Source organism: Pavona decussata, unplaced genomic scaffold (assembly GCF_977016875.1).
Source record: "Pavona decussata unplaced genomic scaffold, jaPavDecu1.1 SCAFFOLD_39, whole genome shotgun sequence".
NCBI lineage: Eukaryota > Metazoa > Cnidaria > Anthozoa > Scleractinia > Agariciidae > Pavona > Pavona decussata.
The window spans coordinates 1,172,297-1,185,000 of record NW_028145461.1 but is presented as its reverse complement, the minus strand read 5'-3'; the positions used below and the strand labels follow the sequence as shown (position 1 = coordinate 1,185,000).

Genomic DNA, 12,704 nt, shown 5'->3' with positions numbered 1-12,704 from the left:
TTACCGTTACTATGGTTACATAATAAATCATGCCCTTTGCAATGATTTGGTATTTCATTGGTGTTTATATAATAAACAGAACATTACATGACTGCTTGGAGATACGAAACTTCTCTTCTTGTCTTGAAAAATATTCTACTTATTTTTTTCAACACTCAAAGAGAAATTTCAATTGGTATCTCCGCGCTGTCATGCACAGAAATTGCCTAGTATTCTGTAATCAATCATCAGAAATAATTGGGTTGTCCCAGTACCTAACTGATCAATCTTTAATTATAATCATATTAAAAAAATCTGTTGCTAAAGGGGCAATATAACCACAGATGGCAAGGATGGAAATGGATTGCAACTTGAAAAAAATAAGCCAATTATTTTTTCAAGTTTCCCCTGCATATAATTTTTAAGAAATTGCTAAAAACTGATTGCAGTTTGTTCTTCGTCAGAAAAATCACTTAATATTATTTTTCTTCCTGGTGCCTTAAGAAAAACTGCATGGTAGAGAAAAAGTTTCTTTGTCAAATAGTTGAGCAATTTTTACCAAAATACAGCAGAATCTCCATGAGATTGCTCCTTTAAATATTCTATGTATTTTCCACATGTATGCTCTATAAGTCAGAGTGGCTTGGTAAAATCAACACTACTGTATTCATCTGGTTTTATCCTGGTAACAAAACATACACAAAATGAAGCCAAGGATTCTTTCTTCTGTGTCAGTGTTTTAAAAAGATCAATTGAAATCTGTTTACTGTTACAGGTGCTGCTGATGATGGTTACTCTTTGGGACTTGATGATCAGAAGCCAGTTGGAAAAATTGGAGCTAAAAAACAAAGGAAGCTTGAGATGAAGGAAGAGAAGAGAATGTTAAGAGAGGTGTGGAATTATTTTACTCCATGTCAGTTCAGAAATTCGATTTCCATTAATGCCAAAAACTGAAAAGAAATGAGAAGGCATTGTGCCCATCTGGTGGCAGTGAAGTGAATATTATTGACGCAATTACGTTTTTTCAGTTTGTTGATAGATGTACAAGTTATGTTTGACACTGTCTCACCTAAAAAAAGGTGTGTACTGAGATTCATCCTCATTTTGTGTTTTAGCAAATGGAAGCTGAGAGAGAAGATAGGAAGCAGCGTGAAGCCTTGAGAGAAGAAGAACGGAAGAGACTGGAGGCACAACGACAGATAGCGCAAGAAAGATTGGTTGGTAACCTCACTTTGTGCTATTTGGATAAGAAATTAGAGAAATATTTTTGAGTGGACTGGTTTATTGCAATTTACTTGGGCAGCTTCATAGTAAATAAACTATGAATCGTATTCATGAGCTTATCTAAGAAACAATAAAATTTTTCTAACTTATAAAAACTTTTCAAAACTAAATTTTTGGCAACCTTGGGTTACCTTCATCAGAGTCATTGATTGCCACTTCATGAGCTTATATTCTTAATAGTAAACTCCAGGGTGTTCATATCCACTTTTATGGACATGCTACTGAACTGAAGTTGTTTTTGCAGACAATTCTGTTTGTTTTCTTGCTAAATTGATTCTGATTTCTTTCCCAGGCAGAGGATGAGCGCCAGAGGAAGGAGGAACAAGAACGTAGAGAACATGAAGAGTATCTTTTGCTAAAGGAACAGTTTACGGTCGAGGAAGAAGGTGTTGGTGAGACTGCAGAAGAGGTACATTTGTATCAGGAATTATTTTAAAAGTGTATGGCACATATGCCACAACACTTCTTGTGATACCCATTTTTTTTTCTTTTTTCTTTTTCTCTTCTTCTTCTTCTTCTTCTTCTTCTTCTTCTTCGTCGTCATCGTCGTCGTCGTCGTCGTCGTCATCGTCTTCTTCTTCTTCTTCTTCGTCGTCGTCGTCTTCTTCTTCTTCTTCTTCTTCTTCTTCTTCTTCTTCTTCTTCTTCTTCTTCTTCTTCTGTATTTTGTCAGTCACCTAACCCAGACCTCCAGGTTTTGCTTGGACAAAACCTAACCTAGGCAATGGAGTTCATATTCAACATGCTGCCAAATTCCCAATATAAGCCCCTCTAAAAATTAGTTTTCACCCTCCACACCCCATCAGGCAGTTACAGGAGGGGTATGACAGGCGCTTTCAAATCCAATATGGATTTCTTGTTCATTTGGCACTTTGCAAGCCTGGGAATTCAAAATAAATACAGTGGAACCCCGCCTTATGACCACCTCATTAATAGGACCACCTCGTTATTACGACCACTTTTTTGTGCCCCAAACAAATTCAAAGTCCAGTCATTTTTAACTCGTGAATGCGCGTAGCACAATGAACGAGTTATAGCGATAGCTGACTGTTGACTTGGTTGGTTGGTTGGTTGGTTGGTCGGTCGGTTTTGCCGTTAACTTTGGGGCGTGCACAATGAATGAGTTTTAAATTCAATTAGTGGAAAAAAAAACGTGAAAATTTTTTTCACAAGGCATCAGAATTCTCTCATTCATTCTGTAGAGAATAATTTGACAATCATTTTAGTGTAAGAATGGAGATTTTTCGTTGAATCCGAGCAAAGTTATAGGTTTTTTCGTTTTTTTCTACAAAGTGCGGTTTCTTTTAAGAATTAAAAATAATTTAATTTAGAAATAATTTAATTAAAAATAATTTAATTTGTCGGTTTTCACGCGAAAGTGGAACGTGCCATGTCACGCATCATTGACGTCGAAATTTACAACTGGTAATTTATGGGAAAGCAAAAGGAGGCGGTCGATAAATAATTCTCATTTAGCAAAAGCTTGTCATAGTTCATTATTTTTACTTGAGGATTGCATGGACTGAACTCCAAAGGAAAAATTTCACGCATTTTATGTCGGGCATGAGATGTAATGCGATACTTTGTTGAACATATTTCCCTTTGTGAGATCGGCTTGAAAAACACAAATCTACCTGGAAGTTAAAAAGAGAATGCCCTACAGTAATTTTGTAATTTTAATTCCCCAAAAAACTTCACTTTCCCATCGGGCAAGTGATGGTCAGAATCCACTAGCCCGATCGCAAAATCCAGTAGCCCCGGACTATCAGGGACACAAATTTGCATGACGTAGCTGCACATGGCATGCTTCTATGAACTTTGAATAAAAAAACACGTGATTTTTTTTCAATTGGCGCATCAGAATAATCTTATTCAATCTCTGGAGAATAGTTTGACAATCATTTTTATAGTACAAGAATGGTTATTTTTCGTTACATAATCGGGCAAAGACATAATTTCTTTTAGTTTTCAAGGAAGTTTCCGTAGCCGTCTAAATTTCAATTACTATGTGTCATCTGCATTCACGAGTTGGCTCACAGGAGTCTTTGATCTTAGTTTTGCAACCTCGTTAATCCAACCACCCCGTTATTACAACCACATTTTCATGGCTTGAAGGTGGTCGTATTAACGGGGTTCCACTGTATTTAAATGTGAGGCTTCAGATTTAATATATGTTGCCCTCTCCCAAGGAAGGTCATTTGAAATTCCAAGGGGAAGGGAGATCCTGTTGAGTTTCTGCCTCACTCCTGGCTACGGGACTTCCATCTATTCCTGAGGGAAAAAAAAACATTCAAGGAATAGCACAGGCTCGTTTCCTAGACAACAGCGGTTATTCAAGCCTAGGGAGGTTTCAAAGGCCAAAGTTTTAATGGAAAGTATAGTTTCTTACATGATATGTGTTCTGTATGCTATACTAGACTTGATTTGGATCAAAGTTTGAAGGCCAAAAATGGAAATTCATCTCTCTTGCTCCAAGGCCTTCATTAGCATTGGCACTAAGATGTTTATTTTGTTTGTTTCAGTCTGAAGCTCTTCTTGAGGAATTTATCACCTATATTAAGGTAACTTTATTAATTTATTATTAAATTATGCACCAGACTTATTGAAATATGAGATCAAGACTATAAGACTATTAAAATTCTATAGGAGCTGAGAGTATGAACAGAGAAACTTAGCTAATGATAATGATGATAATGGTGAGAATGTTTCCTGATAAGTGCACTGCACCTAAAATGTCAAAATGTTTGAACTTAAATGAGAACAAAAAAAGTATTTTTATAACAATTAATGTTTATGTACACAATTTTAAACTGACAAATTACATCATCAATTAAAAATATAAAATGTTACATAGTACATGACGCCTGTATGTGTTTTTTTATTGAGGAGTTTTTTTATCCTGAAACATGTTTATACAACCACTTTTCTGTTTTAGCAAACTAAAGTTGTTTTACTGGAAGAACTAGCTTGTCAGTTTGGTCTGCGCACACAAGATGCAATTGACAGACTTCAGGCTTTACAGGACATGGAGAGGATAACAGGTATTGTTAAAAACTGGATCATTGCATATAATGCAATTCCTAGGATTTGATTGGCTTAGCAGCCATGGTATATCAGCCATGTTACCAAGCCCGAGTAACAGCGACCATTAAACAAAACAATTGTTTTCTGGTTGTACTTGCAAAGTGAAATCAGCAAGATCTAGCGATATTTCTTGATTTTTTCTAATAAAACAATTATTCCACTCACGCTTGTTGGATTTTATAGCCAACTTGGTGCTACATGCCAGGCTACGCTATATGCTACACTACGTGCATTGTTGGCTATCTATCATATCCAACGCGCACTTGTGGAATAATTGTTAAATATATCAGTTAATATTAATATTTTATGCATTACTCAGGCTTGACATTTTAGTTTTAAATTAGTTTATAGCTAGTTACACTATACAATCAAACCACTGCAAACAGACAATCCATGTAGATGGACACCTCTCTCAGATAGACACTCCCAAGGTCCCAGCTACATGCAAATGCTGCATTTTTGGCCTTTCAGAAGCGAACACTTTCATAAGCAGACTAGCCTGAGTATCAGGCTTTTCATGGGGGGGGGGGGGGGGGAGACGGAAAGAGAGGAAGGGGAAAAGGGAAGAAAAGCCTGACACAAAAGCATTGAGACGAGTATTCTGCCCCCTCGATGAGCATGACGCCTTGCCGTAAATAGTAGCCAATCCAAATAACTTCCGGTCATGCAACTGTTATGTCAGCGATGACCGCTGTGAGAGATATGAATTGAAGTTACACAGACAGCTCTATTGCAAAAGACTCTCCAAACAAAATATTTTCTGTTGAGCACCACTGAGCAGAATTGGCGACTAAATACAGCTTCATTACAGGAGGAAAATACAAATCTCACAGTTCAGGACGGCAAGAAGTGATGACAAAAACGCAGCGATAACTAATCAAAAGACAAATAGCCGTGATAAGAAACACAAGATCTCAGCAACGACAACAAATAGGCGGCCGGGTAAATATTATTAAACAGTTCAAATCCTAACTAGAGAGGCTGTACTGTCACCGGACGCACTGAAACAAGCCAAACGTACCAAACCCAAATAAAATGCCTCAACGGGTATAAGAACGACGGTTGCTCAACAGGCGATAAACACAGCACTCGTAACCCACAAATGACAGAAATGACCTTTGATATCAAAATACAAAACATGCGACAGTTGCATTGTTTAGTCTATCATGATAATTTTTGTTTCCGGCGGTGTAACGTAACCTTTTGTTTCGTCCAATCAGCGCCAACGTCCAAAATTCGGACGTTCGACACAAACTTCTGAAAGGTTTTGTGTCAGGCCTTCCTTTCCTCTTCTCCCCCTTCCCCTCCCCCTCCCCCTCTTCTTCCCCCCTCCCCTTAGGAAGGCCTGATACTCAGGCTATAAGCAGACATTCAGGCATGGCCCCATGCTTGTTTGATGGAGTCACATTGGTTTAGTGGTTAGTGCATCGGGCTTGAGTTTCGTTTTGTTTTCTTAGACAAGAACACTTTGCTTTTCATTGCTGTTCTTCCAGGTTTATAATTGGGTACATGTACTAGTGAATCATTCAGGAAACCCAAAAATATGAGGACTTTGATGGACTAGCAAACCATTCAGGGGGAGACTCAGTAGTTATGTTTCTAGTTGCATTGTGCCTCGAAGCCAGACCCATGTCACACCCCCCCCAAAAAAAAAACAGGAGAGAAAAAAGTTCACAGAGGGAGAATCTCCACCCCCACATGTACCTCATCCCCCCTTCTTGGGAAACTTGTTAGCTTTGTCATTAATTTATGAACTTTTCTGTGACAGTCTTCAGTGATAGTTCAACATTCTACAAAAACCATCTTTCAGGTGTGACAGATGATCGTGGAAAGTTCATTTACATCTCGCCAGAGGAGCTTGAGGCTGTGGCCAAATTCATCAAGCAGCACGGACGAGTTACAATCAGTGAACTCGCAGAAAGTAGCAATACACTTATCAATCTACAGACAGATAAGTCCCACTCAGAAACTTCACCAACTGCACAAGTGTCTGCTTAGAAACATTGAGATACATGTTATCTTAATATGAGATATTTATTTTAAAAGGTGTCAGCTTATTGACAGCAAAGACATTCTTTATCTCCAGAACTCCAAAAATAAAGCCAACTTACGTGCATACAAATTAAAGAATAAATTGGCTTCCATTTGAAAATTAATACTTGTAGCAAAAATTGAACAGAGTAGTGTTATAGTGCAATTTATTCAAATAAAATCAACCTTGTGTTCATCACATAAGCAATGTTATTTTTGTTGAAATGCTAGCAGCATTTTCATTTTCAGTTTCAAATTACTGAATGTGTATTTCTCAAACTTGTTACGGTGCGACACGCCTTACCGTGGCCACCCAACAAATTTTTTTTACAAGTTAGCCGATCGGGATACATGAATTTGATAAACGGTCACGCCTCCTTGCAAAGTCCAACAGGCAAGTGACGCAACAACGAATTATTGAAAACGTGTCGTTTTGTATTTTATGAACAAGAAGGGAGATATCCTGATTGGCTAACTTGTAAAAAAGGTTTGTTGGGTGGCCACGGTAAGGTGCGTCGCAATGTAATATTTCATCAAGAGAAACAAAGGAAATCATTACCTTGAAATTTATGTGATCTTAATTATCGTGAAATCTGGTGAACTTGTGCTTTGAATTTCTCCAAGAATTATTAATAGTTTGAGAGGCTATAGTATCAAACACTTGAAAGTGTTTCTTCCTATTTCCAAACACGTCAAAGTTGGTTTAAAAAAACTCGGCTGTACCTCATTCGTTCAAGCCACTTCTTGGTGCTTGGAAATCGGATGAAACATTCTTCCTTGTGTTTTATATTATATTACATAAACCACTGGTGATTTTCACTGCAGTTTTAGAGCAATATTATTTATTAGCTATATGGGTTTGATTTTCTTGTGATAACAGCCAGGTAACATGTGATTACAACAATGAAACACATCAAAGGTCCCTTCTCTGTGGGCCCTCAAAGCAGCCTTTGATCAGCACGTGCTATATGCTCCCATTACAATGAAATCAGAATTACACTGAGCACTATAACATCGCAGGAAAAATCACAGTGGTTTACACACTCAGGCGATTGAAATTGCACTTAAAAATTACCACTGAACTACATGACCATTTAGTAAAATGGTGAATTTTGAAGTGTACTGCTCTAGGTACTTTCTGTGATTGCAAACCATCTACATCCTACATATCAAAAAACTGCTGACAGAATGGCAAACTCAATGTGTGTTAGAGAATGGTGTAATTTATTATTTTAAATTTCTCCATCATTACTGGAGATTGCGAGTTTTTGCATGTATGCATGACAGCATTATAAATAAAATGCCATCTTGAATGAAAGCAGTGCTGTACTTATAGCAATGAATTACATTACGATAATCAGTACTTATTAACCACGGAAATATAAATTACATACAGCATTTATTATTTACAAATTCACTGAGTAACATTACAAGATGCTTAATAATCATTATTAAGGTAATAATATGCATAATATACACTGTTTAGCAGAATAAAATCTACCTCTTTAAAATACTTCTAACTTGTGAATTTACCATATCCAGCTTAGTGAGCACTTGTTTGATAAATAAATAATAAATGATAAATAAATAAAAACTTATTATTAAATTGTTTTACATATTACAAACAATATAATAAAATTATTAAATTTACCCAAAATGTTTTGACAAATTTTCAACATCTTATGCTGGTTTTTACTATTGTTTGATCAAAATATAAGCTAATCAGATGCAGCACAATAACGTGAAAAAACACTTTGAAAGCTGATACAAATCTAAAAGCTACAAAGACATACAAAAATAACCCTGGGTTTAAATAATCATGATTTAGCAAATCTTATACACTTTTAATAACCATGAATTTCATGGAAAAAAACCCATTGACTACAAGAGGTATTCTTTTTTCCAAAGATGCTTCATGCAAGAGTAAATATAAGAATTTTGAAATGGTAATAACTTGTAGGCATTAAACAGTAACACTGTCTTCAGTTGAACTGGACTTAAAACATGTAAATTACATCTCTACATGTATTAGTCAGAATCATTCTAGACTTTCTCAAAGTCCATTTTCTTGTAACCCAGGTACTCAATGCTCACTTTTGACTCCATAGAGTCACCTTGTAGCAAGTCTATGTGGAATTGAATTGTCATGGGTAATGCAATATGTATTTTTATAAGGCCGGTGTTAGCAAACATGAGTTCCATCTTGTATTGTGATGAAAATGTAAGATGCCAAATGTTGCTGTTTCACTTTCTGCAAGACTTAACAGGAGCCTTTGGTGCCTTTGCAAGACTCAAGTAGGCTGAGCATCTCCCCATATCAACCGCTCTGCAAAGAAGTTGGTTTTGTGTCATTTTGTATGGACAAGGCATCTCTTTGCTGTGTATAACAGGCTCTCTGTTCACCCCTTACATTCCAGTCTGCCACCATCAGGATAACCTTCTAAATGTCGTACATCCACAAATTTTGCAAAACCAGCTCTCTTGATAGCTTCTATGCCAATATCTCTGTGAAGTAAAGAAAGGCCTGATGTTGTAAAATGAAGACAATGTCGTCTTGAGCTAAGCTAAAGAACACTAATGATAAGAAACGTTTTCCTCTACAATAAGTGATGTTCTTTCAATTTTTCATTTTCTTGTGTGGAAATAAAGAAAAAAGAGTTGATGCTTTGTCAATACCCCACACCATTCTAGAGGATTAATTTAATTTCCTGCTCTACATTTGGTCTAGACAAATGAAATCATTGATCTGGACCACTTGCATTTCATTGGAGCTGCACCAGGATGGGGGGTGGAGGGGTTTACTCCATAGGTTTGGCCATACCAGAAAATGTTTGCATAATAAATTATTTTGACCATTTCAGAATGGTGTACAAATATTTAACTTGTTCAAAGATAATAACGTTTCTGCATCTGGATCTCATACCAGATGGATTTTCTCACCCCTTGGCCATTTGTTATGCCCAATGTTTTTTTCTTATGTTTTGTTGTTGTTGTTGCTGTTGTTGTTTCTTGTTTGTTTGTTTGTTTTTCTACTCTTTAGTGTTTGGCAGTTTTATATCAGAATAGTCCATTTTACAGTTACATACTTGGTGACTTAGCCTTTGAGTAGAAGCAAGGCTAAAGTTGACTTTATTTTGATACAAACCTCACTGCTTTTCATATGAAATTCAGGTTGTTCTTATGCTAACTAGTTTTCATGTAATATATCAAACATGAGAAAGCGTGTTTCATCAGATATCCAAACACTGAGAAGTAGGTTGAAAAAACAAGGTGCAGCAGAATTTTTTTAAACGACTTTGAGGTGTTTGGATATCTGATGAAACACACTTTCGAGCGTTTGAAATGGCTTCTTTTCTTGGAGAAATTCAAGGCTAAAGTTGGCAAAATGTTATGGTAATTAGGAACACATATTCAAACCTCTCTTGATGAATTATTAATGAGTTTGAGAATTTCATATGAAAAGGACTAAGGTCAAAGTCAACTTCAACCTCATTCCCACTCAAAGGCCAGGTCACTAAGCACCAAGTGTGACTGAATAATAGCCCATTTTACAGTTGTGTGCTTGGTGACCTGGCCTTGGATTGGAAGCAAGGCTGGGGGTGACCTTGTTTTGATACAAACCTCACTGCTTTTCATATGTAGTTCATACTGTTCTTATGCTAACTAGTTTGCATTTACATATGAAAAGCAGTGGAGTCTGTATCAAAACAAGGTCACCCCCAGCCTCACTTCCAATGCAAGACCAGGTCACTAAGCACACAACTGTAAAATGGCCTATTAACCATACTTGATTTCATAATTTCTGTTTACAAGAATGATTTCAATCACTTACAGAGACAATTATCTAAGGAACAACAGACCTTATTGTAAATAGTATAATCCGGTTTCATTTGATTATGTTGTTGAAACAAGACACTGCACTTACGAGTCTTCAAATGCCCAGCAGTCTTTAGGTGACACACCCAGTCTATTGGCAGCTGTCAGAAAGGCATCAGGGCTCGGTTTGGCATTCTCATAGTCTTCATTTCCAATAATTACATCAAACAAGTCACGAATGCCGGTTTCTGACAATGCTGTGAAACAAAATTAAGAACAAAATAATAATTATATTGATTCTCTACCGCTAATTGCATGAACTTTATGAATATTTATAAATTTTTCCTTAGTTCTCACAAAATGTTTGAGACACTCCTGTATACACGATTACAGAGAGAGTGGGACTGTAGAAGTAGGTTAGTAAAATTTAAGATGTTCACAGTAATAAAAGGCATCAAAAAGCTTAAATGACAGGACAATAAATTCGTTCTTAGAATCCAAGGGTCAAAGAGCGCCCATTCTTTTTTTTAGTTTACTGAATATAAAGAAATGGACTTTGACCCGCGCTTAACAGCATTGATGAATAAAGGAAATCAAAAACTCAGAGGAACTAACTAGGGATTATTTAAGCTTAGTTAAACAAACACTAACAACGGTACTTTTTACAACACAAGTAATATACTGAAATTAGTAAAGCATATAGACTATATAGCAATGTATATACCTTTCTCAACTTGACTGCGAGAACTTCCAGATGCTACAGCTGTCGGAATCCCGATTCGCCGAGCTTCCAATGCAAATCGAACAACACATGGTATAACTTTGATGGAAGGCAATCCTTTTAGAAAGAAAGCCCTTTTTCTAGCGTATACTTCAATAGGATCTAAGACAATCCCTTGCTTGTTTGCTAGTTCGCGAATGATCTCCCTTCCCGGAACTCCTGCCAAAGCGTAAAAACTTTCTTTGTTAAATTTCAAACCAGTCTCACTGCAAATAGCACACCAAGCACTCCAGTGTAGCGGCATTGTATCCAGTAATGTCCCATCACAATCAAAGATCAGAGCTTTTGCTTCCAGTGGTAACGGCATTCTAGGCGTATATAAACAAAGCCTTCCCGCCAAAAGTTAAGCTTAAGCTTATTTTGAACAAGCGACCAAATGAGCTAAAGTTGCTCTCGATGGCACGATATTTCAGCTCAATAACGCTGGAAAACGAAACCTTCTAGTTTGTAGAAACAGCTGTGACTTAGTGATTCCAGAACAGCGCCTCGGAGAAAGTTCACGTTCGTATTAAAACCTCGTGTTGGCCGCGCGACTTGTTAGTTGGCTTCGAACTCAGCTGATTCCATTTCTTATCTTGTTATTTACGAGGTTAATATGCCGTCAAGCATATCTAGAATGCCCCCTGTCTTGTCTTGGGTACGAAATTATCCAAACTGGGCCATGATAAGTGGAATGAATTTTCTGGTGCATGAACGTTCTCATGCTTGAATGAATGGAACCGTGTTGACCGTCACGCACTTTGGTTGTCAAGGAATTTGGAATGGACGCGTGGATTCTGAACTACCGGACATATCCTTTTCATACTGCCTTCCAATTATATGAATAATAGAGTTGTGAATAGGAGAAAGAAGTTATTTACAGAAATTGTTCGTATACGCCCTCAACATGTGATAATAAAATTATGGGAATCTGACAAAAGTTTCTTGAATTTTGAAAAAGAAAAGTAGCAATGCTTGTCGCGCTTTGAAAATATCCACTTTTGAAACCATGGACTGCTGCCTGTTCGGAAGGCCCTTAATTCCCCTACAATTTTCTAAAGAGAATTTCCACCTCGAACTTTCGTGATATGGGAAATTTAAGGCCTAGTGTACTCGGATTGATAAAAATGTCTTTTCGGGTGCCGAAAAAAGGACAACTAAGATTTTGGGAAAGGAAATAAGACCTGAGGTTTTCGGGAAATAGACAAAGATACCCTTATAATTTTGAAAAGGCTCATGTTACCCTAGAATGACCAAACAGATAAAAATATTACAGCACGGCCTTAAATGAACCTACAGAACTTTAAAGGCACTCCAGATAGCCTAAAATTAGCGTTTCAAAGGATCTAAGAGAAAACTGTTGTTGGGTGCCCCTGATTTAACACGTTGGATATTAACAGTAATAATTACTGTTATTATTGTTATTATTGTGAAACATTTAAAAGTGTAGTCCCAGTTATTATATTAGTACAATTGTTTCAACAGTTTCTGCCTTTCCTTTGACCTTATTTGCATGAAAGAGTTTTTTTAAATAATCAACTACAAAGATAAGGGGCAAATGGAAATATTTTAATTTTTGTTACAGGAATTGTAAATTCTTCAGCAGTATTTTTATGAATGCTGTTTAATATTTTCTCCAAAACTGGGAATTTGTTCCGTTTCAAGCTCCCAAGGAAAGGGCTATGAAGGCCGAACACCTTAACCTTGGACCACATCCAAGAATGTAACTGGGATAGGCATCTTTTTATAGG

General features: G+C 36.8%; 2 protein-coding genes across 2 annotated transcripts in view; one reads left to right on the top strand and one right to left on the bottom strand.

The window, feature by feature from the left end:
• The window catches only part of LOC146483378 (DDRGK domain-containing protein 1-like), an 8,002-nt gene extending 1,457 nt beyond the window's left edge, over positions 1 to 6,545 (top strand). The window contains exons 3-8 of the mRNA XM_085106116.1: positions 755 to 870; positions 1,095 to 1,196; positions 1,556 to 1,672; positions 3,785 to 3,823; positions 4,198 to 4,303; positions 6,157 to 6,545. Of these exons, the coding sequence (XP_084962242.1) occupies positions 755 to 870; positions 1,095 to 1,196; positions 1,556 to 1,672; positions 3,785 to 3,823; positions 4,198 to 4,303; positions 6,157 to 6,344 (668 nt within the window). The 3' untranslated portion in view covers positions 6,345 to 6,545. The remainder of the gene's footprint in view (positions 1 to 754; positions 871 to 1,094; positions 1,197 to 1,555; positions 1,673 to 3,784; positions 3,824 to 4,197; positions 4,304 to 6,156) is intronic.
• Positions 6,546 to 6,690: 145 nt separating this feature from the next.
• Positions 6,691 to 11,871, bottom strand: LOC146483377 (uncharacterized). Its single transcript, XM_085106125.1, has 3 exons — positions 10,918 to 11,871; positions 10,303 to 10,450; positions 6,691 to 8,882 (listed from the first exon to the last, which is right to left on the bottom strand). The coding sequence occupies exons 1-3, from the start codon at positions 11,279 to 11,281 to the stop codon at positions 8,777 to 8,779; spliced, it is 618 nt and encodes a 205-aa protein (XP_084962251.1). The 5' UTR covers positions 11,282 to 11,871; the 3' UTR covers positions 6,691 to 8,776.
• Between the last annotated feature and the right edge of the window lie 833 nt (positions 11,872 to 12,704).

Coding starts and splice junctions, on each gene's coding strand:
- LOC146483377 (XM_085106125.1), bottom strand. CDS start 11,281: ATGCCGTTACCACTGGAAGCAAAAGCTCTGATCTTTGATTGTGATGGG. Junction 10,451..10,917: donor TCGCAGTCAAGTTGAGAAAG/GTATATACATTG, acceptor TTTGTTTCACAG/CATTGTCAGAAACCGGCATT. Junction 8,883..10,302: donor TGCTGGGCATTTGAAGACTC/GTAAGTGCAGTG, acceptor TTTACTTCACAG/AGATATTGGCATAGAAGCTA.